Consider the following 10000-nt stretch of genomic DNA (forward strand, 5'->3'; position numbering starts at 1 on the left):
TCTACGTTGAATCTTGGCCGTAACAGTCTGACTTACATGGCCATTTCTCCAGTGTTTTTTGCAAAAAGACTGTGCAATTTGTTTTTGGCATACTTAGACCTTGGACCCATCCCTGAAACCTGGTTCTTCGAGAAGCCAATGCCTCCTCTCATGACGCTTGACCTGAGTGGAAATCGTCTTCAACACCTCAATTTGACTATGCTCTCGTCTCGTAAAACACTCCAAAAATTAGTCTTTAAAGACTGTCGTATATCTAGTGTCACCAGTGCCTACTTTCCTCAATTAGGACTTCTTGATCTGAGGTCTAATGCCTTGTTTGATTTACCCGTGTCTTGTAGGAACGGCGCTTCTTTATTTCCATTGCTTCGAACAATATATTTCATTCAGAATAATATCTATGGATTCCATGGAGAGATCTGCTTCCCGAAACTGGAGCATCTCGATCTCAGCAAAAACCCAATAACAGTTTTGAAGACTGATATGTTTAACAGTCACAGGTTTCCCAGCTTGAAGAGACTGCAGTTACAATCTGTTGTGTCACTCACAAAATTAGAACAGTTTGCGTTTCGTGGCCCCACTCTGAAGGTACTGTCACTGATGTATTGTGGTATTTCTTTCCACATGAGTGTCGTTCATCCAGATGTATTTGCTGGCATTCCAAATCTGGAATTTCTACAGATTAGTCACAATCTGGGGTCATGTATTTCAGAGGACAATTTTTGTAAACGTTTATTTGGCTCATTGAAAAATCTGAAAACATTGTATATTGGATCGTTTGATCTATTTTCTATCAGCAAAAATATGTTTGCAAATTTAACATCATTGACAAGACTCTCCTTATCCGGAAACAAAATTTCGGAAATTCCTGATGGAATTTTTGATTTTATGGAGAATTTGACTGATCTTGATTTGAACCATAACCAGATACAAGTCATTCGTGAAACAACTTTCAGTGAAGCAACTCGCCAGCAGTTACGCAGTTTAGACCTAAGCGCGAATACCTTGGTGTGTGACTGTGATATTCTCTGGTTTCAAAGCTGGTTTGTCTCTTCTCCGTCTCTTTTTGACAAATCATATCAAAACTACACTTGTTCAAACATGGACAATATGGCACTGAAATCTTTTACCATGAACGAGCAAGTTTGTGTATTCAGCACTCAAACGAACAAGATCCTCATCGCGTGTGTAGTGCTGTTTCTGTTCTTACTCTTGCTGCTGTCAGTTGTTTTCCAGTACCGCTGGCACATTCGCCTCATGCTGGCATTCCGTGGGCACGGCGAGATCATGAGGAGACGGCTGATGGAGGAGCACTTCACCTACGACGTGTTCCTGTCTTGTGCCGAAGAAGACGAGGACTGGGTCCTGAGGCATCTCCTCCCTCACCTGGAAGGCAGGCAGGGACTGCGGGCGTGCTTCCACAAACGAGACTTTCTCCCCGGGAAAAACATCCTGGACAACATCGTCGACAGCGTGAAGAGCAGCAAGAAGTTCGTGTTGGTCTTCTCCAAGCACTTTGCCCTGAGCCGCTGGTGTCAGTTTGAGCTGGACCTGTGTCTGGGGCACGTGCTGGACAATGACGACGCCTTGGTGGTGATTCTATTGGATGACGCCTCGTCACGTGACTTGACCAGCACCATGAAGGCCGTTCTGGGCACCATGACTTACATCCAGTGGCAGGAATGTCCGGACGTCAGGGCATGGTTCTGGAGACGTCTGGAGCTGTCACTGGCGGAAATCATGCCCTGAGCACTCAGGCCTGGCTGAACCTGGAATGATGCTATGGCTGGCGTTTGTCAGAAGACCAATATATACCAGATGTGACAATGAAACGAAAGATGACTGCAGTGTCTATAAAGTTTACAAATGGAGAAAGTTCACTGTAGTTTGATGAAGCCTTTTGTATACGAAAGTGTGTCTTCACAAGTGACTGAGAACGTTGATGTTTTTGACTTTTTGCATTCATTATCAGTTGTTTCGCTTGTCAGTTTAACGACTTCTCTTTTACGAAGTCCTTTAAGTAATTTCATGTAACTGTATTTAGAGTTGGGTTTTTTTTGTTTGTTTGTTTTTTTTTCTTCCAAATTTCACGCACGTGTTTACCCTCATTTGCCCAGTTTCTCCCAACCCTCCATTCATCCACATCTCCCACCCCTTCTAACCGATAATACTCAGATGTATTCATAAATACTTTAACAAAATGTCTTCAATCACCGATATGTGTGACGGGACATTAAACAAAATTCCCCCTCCTGTAAAATGTAAGTTGTATAACGAGTCTCTCGCTTGATGAGGTGCGTCAAACGTTTCAGACCATTGGCCTGTCTTCAGGGCTGTGTTGTTGTAGATGACAGTGAAAGAAAAAGGATGACCCAAGAAAAGCCATAGGTATTAACTCTTTCCATACGAACGGCGAAAGAGACGACGTTAACAGCGTTTCACCCCAATTACCATCATCAAAATATTGCAAGCGGAAGGCTCTTATACTGAAGAGGTGAATGTTGACAAAGAAAACCACAATTCTGACGACGGACGCTAAAGGTTGGGTCATTCAGACACCCACTGGACATCCGAGGGGTCTGTGTGGAGGAAAAGAGAGGACTGGCCGTACTGAGTGAGTTAATCAGTAAAGGAAGGAAGGGTGGAGAGAGAAGCGACGAGTACAGGTCGGGCTGTGGACACAAAGAGAAAAGAAAAGTAACTTTCTCCATTTTGTCAGACAGTATGTTCTGGAAAAAAAGTAACCTTCTCCATTTGTGATACAATATGTTTTGTTGCACTGGAATATAATCTTCCACATTACAACTGAATGCTATTGCAACGCAGTCATATTCATGACTTTGATATCATTCGAAAAAATGCAGAAAAGAAGAGACTAATGAGAAAAAACAAAACTCAAGTCGAAGACTATCTTGATGCTATAATAGTCCGAGACTGAAATAAACAGTATGGAAAGCGTGAGCCGAGATTAAGGTAGGTCTGAGACTGCGTCAGAGACTAAGTGGCTCAGTGACTAAGTAGTCTCACAGTTCCATGGATCCGTAGTCTTTGTTGACTGAAGGCACAGAAATGGCAGCAACTGGTTAACCTGCTGGACCTGAAGTGTGTAAATTTGTGCCATATGGATTGTTTGGAGATCATCAACACCTGTTTGAGAACAACACTACCCCTCACACACATGAGTATTCTTCCTCCCCCCTCCTCCCCCCCTCGCCCCAGGACACCCAGGTTTGGGCTTAAAACATCGTGTGAAAAAGCCACAGAAAGTTATGGCAATATATTTGCATATTCAGACTGGACTGATCTTTGGTTTTTCTACCGGTGTATATTTTTTTTGACACATGAAAATGACAATTATGTTTTTGTTTAGATAATTGTACACTTCAGTCAGTTTGACATGGTCAGTTAAACGCTGATGGAATACTTTTGATTTTATTACTGTTGTGTGGAAGGAGTCCGAATGCTAATTGAATCAGTCCAGTGCAGATTTATAACACGTATTAACCAATCTAAATTTATTTGATATTTTGATTGATGTATATATTTTTTAAAGTACTCACGGTGCACTAGATCTAAGGACGTCGTTGTTGAGGGTGCTGTCTGTCACTTTTGCGAAAATTGTTCATTCTCATTTGATATCCCTTTGCCGTTTTATAAATTTGAGAAGCATGAAGTACAGTAACTGTTGCCCTCAGCAAGACAAAGGCTGACAACCTCAAGCCATTTGAAGACTTGTTTTAAACCAACGTCTCTTTTTCAGGTGCACAGGTAGCAGTCTGTCTGCGAGTGTAGCCGACCATCATGGAAACCAAGGTGCACGTTCTTCACCTGTTGGCTGTGACGGTTGTTAGGCTTGTGTCGGTCAGCTGGTCAGCCAGTGATGTGGACACTGCTGTGACCTTACGACTCAGCCAGCCAGCCAACCTTCGGCACAACGTACAGTCAGCCTGTTTTGAAGACTTCTGCAGATGTCACAACAAAACAGCGGACTGTTCTAAAAACTATGGTCGTTTGACTTACGTACCCAAACTGCCTGCCAACATTCGAAATCTGGATTTCTCCTACAACAACTTGACGAAGATTTCACGGGACGACTTCTTTGAAAACGCGACGAGAATCCATATCCTGAATCTATCCAACAATGGACTGAAATACATAAACCAGGGTGCCTTTCGTGATCTGATTCATTTGTCTACGTTGAATCTTGGCCGTAACAGACTGACTTACATGGCCATTTCTCCTGTGTTTTTTGCAAAAAGACTGCGCAATTTGTTTTTGGCATACTTAGACCTTGGACCCATCCCTGAAACCTGGTTCTTCGAGAAGCCAATGCCTCCTCTCATGACGCTTGACCTGAGTGGAAATCGTCTTCAACACCTCAATTTGACTGTGCTCTCATCTTGTAAAACACTCCAAAAATTAGTCTTTAAAGACTGTCGTATATCTAGTGTCACCAGTGCCTACTTTCCTCGCTTACAACTTCTTGATCTGAGGTCTAATGCCTTGTTTGATTTACCCGTGTCTTGTAGGAACGGCACTTCTTTATTTCCATTGCTTCGAACAATATATTTCATTCAGAATCATTTCTATGGATTCCATGGAGAGATCTGCTTCCCGAAACTGGAGCATCTCGATCTCAGCAAAAACCCAATAACAGTTTTGAAGACTGATATGTTTAACAGTCACAGGTTTCCCAGCTTGAAGAGACTGCAGTTACAATCTGTTGTGTCACTCACAAAATTAGAACAGTTTGCGTTTCGTGGCCCCACTCTGAAGGTACTGTCACTGATGTTTTGTGGTATTTCTTTCCACATGAGTGTCGTTCATCCAGATGTATTTGCTGGCATTCTAAATCTGGAATTTCTACAGATTAGTCACAATCTGGGGTCAGGTATTTCAGAGGACAATTTTTTTAAACGTTTATTTGGCTCATTGAAAAATCTGAAAACATTGTATATTGGATCGTTTGATCTATTTTCTATCAGCAAAAATATGTTTGCAAATTTAACATCATTGACAAGACTCTCCTTATCCGGAAACAAAATTTCGGAAATTCCTGATGGAATTTTTGATTTTATGGAGAATTTGACTGATCTTGATTTGAACCATAACCAGATACAAGTCATCCGTGAAACAACTTTCAGTGAAGCAACTCGCCAGCAGTTACGCAGTTTAGACCTAAGCGCGAATACCTTGGCGTGTGACTGTGATATTCTCTGGTTTCAAAGCTGGTTTGTCTCTTCTCCGTCTCTTTTTGACAAATCATATCAAAACTACACTTGTTCAAACATGGACAATATGGCACTGAAATCTTTTACCATGAACGAGCAAGTTTGTGTATTCAGCACTCAAACGAACAAGATCCTCATCGCGTGTGTAGTGCTGTTTCTGTTCTTACTCTTGCTGCTGTCAGTTGTTTTCCAGTACCGCTGGCACATTCGCCTCATGCTGGCATTCCGTGGGCACGGCGAGATCATGAGGAGACGGCTGATGGAGGAGCACTTCACCTACGACGTGTTCCTGTCTTGTGCCGAAGAAGACGAGGACTGGGTCCTGAGGCATCTCCTCCCTCACCTGGAAGGCAAGCGGGGACTGCGGGTGTGCTTCCACAAACGAGACTTTCTCCCCGGGAAAAACATCCTGGACAACATCGTCGACAGCGTGAAGAGCAGCAAGAAGTTCGTGTTGGTCTTCTCCAAGCACTTTGCCCTGAGCCGCTGGTGTCTGTTTGAGCTGGACCTGTGTCTGGGGCACGTGCTGGACAATGACGACGCCTTGGTGGTGATTCTATTGGATGACGCCTCGTCACGTGACTTGACCAGCACCATGAAGGCCGTTCTGGGCACCATGACTTACATTCAGTGGCAGGAATGTCCGGACGTCAGGGCCTCGTTCTGGAGACGTCTGGAGCTGTCACTGGCGGAAATCATGCTCTGAGCACTCAGGCCTGGCTGAAACTGGATTGATCGTGTTTGCCAGAAGATAAAACTGAATATAAATCAAGGGACGTATAGTTGAATCATGAATTTTTTCTCCAGGACAGAGGCAGTGTCACACTGCTGCATTCACTCAACTAAAGCTCACATGATGAGTAGACACACAAAATGCTCACAATCTGATTCCACTCCAACCCGGGGATGAATAATATGACCAGATAAAGGAACTTCCTTCTCCTGATCGCATAAGTCAAAGGAAAATGAATAAATAAGTCCATATAAATCATATCAAGAGTTCACCTGAGGAAAACACAATCACAAAGTTTGCATTGCTCCTGATTGTTTCAGATTAAGCTTCAAAAATTCTCCTAAATCTTGGCATATGAAAAATACTTCGATTCTTCAATTTGGCTGTTTCATTCAGTACTTCAGATTATACCTTATTGGACATCTTATTGGTTGATGAAGTCACAGCTGTATAGGCCAAAACATTTGATTCCAAAACAGGTGCAGAAGATCCCATACCAAACTCAGATTCCAGTTTTGTTTAACTGGCAAAATTCGGATAAAACGAAATAGGTAAATGCACTTTTACCTTGTCAAATTCTCATCTTAACCAACTCATCTTCTCAAAAGTAAAATAAGAATGGAAATCTGAGATTTGCAAACTCAAAAGAAACGATTGCAACGAATTGAACGTTATACAACTCGAGGAGAACACTAAACTCAACCACGTCTTCAAGGTAAGCTTTCCTACAGCTTGACGGTGCAATATCCGGAACTTACATTGTCTCTGACACGGATGTCAAGTGTCCCATGACAGTTTTTAACTCAAGGCCTGAGAAATTACCAATATCATTATTATTATCATTATTATTATTTCCTTAAGTGTGTATAACAAGTGAGTCTTGAAGGCCTTGCCTTTCTTGTTTTTAATTTGTGCAGATCGATTGTGCTTGTGGCTTCATGTGTTGCGACTTCAGTTTCTAGATGGAGCAGTACACAGGAAATATAGGGTAGATGACACTCACTTCAGCCATGAGTACTTGCTGAGCCATCAGAGTGCTGCTGTATCTGGCCCTTCATCTTCTTCTGTGTTCCCCAGGTTGTGCTGTCAGATGGTTCATTTCGGTCTGCAGTGCGAAGTCCGCTGTCCTCCGCAGTGCAGCAGGTGACCCCCAGAGCTTCTCGTGGAGTTCCACTGCACAGGGCCAGGTTTCCCTCCTCAGTGCACTGGCCTTTCTAATACGGATACCATCATTTGAACTTTTACCAGTGTCACGCCTAAAAAAAAGTCACCAACAACAGACATATGAGTAAAGGAAACGATGTAAGAAAGGGGGTGTCAAACAAAGACAGAGATAACTGAAAGGTCTTTGTCAGACAGCAAAAATGTACATGACCCACGGGAAGTGTAAACGAATTTTCATTTCCATGAAACGAGTGAGTTCAGTGAACTCTCCACAAAACTATCAAGACCACCATCAGCTTTGTGGTATCTCTGGATCCTGTGACAGATGTTTTTCAGAATTTTACAGGGACCATATGGCTGATGATACTATGATCTTATTCTCTCTCTCTCTCGGCCTGTCACTCTCTCTCTGTCTCTGTCTCTCTCTGTCTCTCTCTCAGTCACTCTCTCTCTCTGTGTGGTTTTTGTGGACGATTTTGCCATCTCGTTTTCTCTCCTTGTGTTTTGTCGTCTTTGTTTGTAAGCATATTAAATAAATATTAAAGAAATAATATCTTTCACCAGTGTCTGGCGTTGTTTATTTCGTCTTCACGAGATCAGTGTGGTTTTCGGAATCAGGTGTCAGGCATAGGTCCAATGTCCTTACACATCACATAAAGACTGGCCAGCGTTTGTGCTAAAACCACCGGAGAAATGGCCATGCAAGTCCGACTGTTATGGACAAGCTACAATGTTAACAAAGCAGTCAGACAACGGAAGGCGCCCTGACTTGTAGTACTATCCGTTGTTCCTAAGAATAGGGTGCAATCATGACGCGAAACAACATACAGATTTGTGTGTCATAAACAACATCAACAAACAAGAACAAACAAACAAACAAACAAACACCCCCCCCCCCCCAAAAAAAAAAAGAAAAAAAAAAAAAAAGAAACACCGGAAGGTGCATTGTTGACCACTGGCTTTAAAGTGGTAGCAAACAATGAAAGCAGAAAAGAAAATGAATGAAGAGGCAGAGCTGAGCTAAAGGACCTATTTGCTGATGCTTTTAAAGTAAAGTTGTACGGTAACTGGGCCTTTGTCCAGTCAATTATTCACCTGAGCGTTTAAAGCACGTGCACTGCTAGCCTTTCTCCACAAATCGAGTTCATACTAAACTACAGAAACATAGTCAAGCCATACAAAATACTCTTCCCTTTACAAGCAGGCAAAACATCATGACAGCCAAACCTTGATTGTCTTGACAGGCAGCAAGTTCCCTTTTTGACGCCGGGATATCATTATGACAGAAAGTGTACAGTACAGCCTTGTTACGTAGTCCCCAACCTACATGGACTTTCATAGCAACATCTTCATCCTCCTCCTCCTCCTCCTCCTCTTCCATCATCAATATAAAGAAATAGTCCTGAACTATGTGGCCTTTCAGGCCCTGCTGTCATGGTGACCGCAGTTTCGATACCCCTCGACTTCCGTGCTTCGGATGAGTCTTGTCAAGGTCTTCAGTGTCGGCGGATTCACGTGCGACTGTCGTTGGAGGGACGTTGTGGTGTTCACTCAGTCTGGCTCCACGACTAAGCCATTATTGCCGTCAGTAGGGGGCATAGTAGGTGGTGTCCTAAGTACGTAAAATTAGAACAGGCACTACCGAGCACCACCGAAATGACTCAGCAGCAGTGCAGGGTCTACTTTGGTGTGTGGCCTTCTGGTGACCTAATATCGATGGTTCCCTGTGGACCGCCGGTGCTTGGACTGAGACAGACGAACCATGGGAGTAATGCCACTGAAACGGTGCAGATGATGGGGCAGCAAATAAAAAAATATTTAAAGAAAAGTTCCCTGAAGGCTTCTGGATATTGCTTGAGTAGTGACTGTTGTGGACAGGTACACATTTTGTACAGATTTAGATTTACCCCACTCTGTCTGTCTGTCTGTCCCTCACTCTCTCTGGTTTTTTTTTTTTTTTTTTGTGGACGATTTTGCCATCTCGTTTTCTCTTCCTGTGTTTTGTCGTCTTTGTTTATGCATGTTAAAGAAATAATACCTTTCACCAACATCTTTGGTGTCGTTTATTTCATCTTCATGAGGCAGATGTGGCTTTTCCAAGAATCAAAGTGTCCGGCATAGGTCCAAGGCCTTTGTACATCAAATAGAGTGTGGCCAGTTTTTGTGCTAAAAACACCGGAGAAACGGCCATACAAGTCAGAGTGTTATGGATAAGATACAATGTTAATAAAGCAGTCAGACAACGTACTTTCCGCTGTTCCTAAGAATTGGGTGCAAAATCCACTTCATCCTTCTGAAAAGAAATCATCATGTGAAACACTATTGAATTGTGTGCCGTGAAAAAAAAAAACAGAAGAAGAAGAAGACGAAACAAGAAAGGCAAGACCAAGACTAGCTTGTGATACACTTTTTAAAAAATCCAAGCTTTTTATGTATTGAGTATAATGCATTTCCTGTTATATTTTTTGTATTCTCTAAACTTGGCAGTTTGATCTGATATTCGACCCAACAAAAGATCTGTCATTATTGTCATTTTTTGTTCATTAGGAACTTCTTTTGCTAAGCGTGGAAGTTTTATTTATTGCAAACGTTTTGGTGTCGGTAGTAAAACAAGGGAAATTACTCTGCTGGGGAACTTAGTTTGCTTTAAACTGATCTTTCTCATCTTAAACATTACATTTTGAAATTATACTCAATACATAAAAAGCTTGCATTTTTTTTAAAAAGTGCATCACAAGTGAGTCTTGAAGGCCTTGCCTCTCTTGTTTCAAAATGTAATGTTTAAGATGAGAAAGATCAGTTTAAAGCAAATTAACTCCACTAGCATTACATAGTAATTTCCCTTCTTTTCTATCTGAACCAAAACGTTTGCAAA

The 10000-nt window shown here is 42.3% G+C and overlaps 2 protein-coding genes across 2 annotated transcripts in view; both read left to right on the forward strand.

Moving 5' to 3' along the window:
* Positions 1-1782, forward strand: part of LOC143287928 (toll-like receptor 4) — a 4577-nt gene extending 2795 nt beyond the window's left edge. The window contains exon 2 of the mRNA XM_076596169.1: positions 1-1782. This exon is cut by the window's left edge and continues 431 nt beyond it. Within this exon, the coding sequence (XP_076452284.1) occupies positions 1-1746 (1746 nt within the window). The 3' untranslated portion in view covers positions 1747-1782.
* A 3116-nt stretch (positions 1783-4898) lies between these two features.
* Positions 4899-7191, forward strand: LOC143288196 (toll-like receptor 2 type-2). The gene has a single exon (XM_076596521.1). It carries the CDS (start codon positions 4990-4992, stop codon positions 5932-5934), a length of 945 nt encoding a protein of 314 aa, XP_076452636.1. The 5' UTR covers positions 4899-4989; the 3' UTR covers positions 5935-7191.
* Positions 7192-10000: the final 2809 nt, after the last annotated feature.

The sequence above is a fragment of the Babylonia areolata genome, chromosome 12, assembly GCF_041734735.1.
Source record: "Babylonia areolata isolate BAREFJ2019XMU chromosome 12, ASM4173473v1, whole genome shotgun sequence".
Lineage (NCBI taxonomy): Eukaryota > Metazoa > Mollusca > Gastropoda > Neogastropoda > Buccinidae > Babylonia > Babylonia areolata.

Coding starts and splice junctions, on each gene's coding strand:
- LOC143288196 (XM_076596521.1), top strand. CDS start 4,990: ATGTTTGCAAATTTAACATCATTGACAAGACTCTCCTTATCCGGAAAC.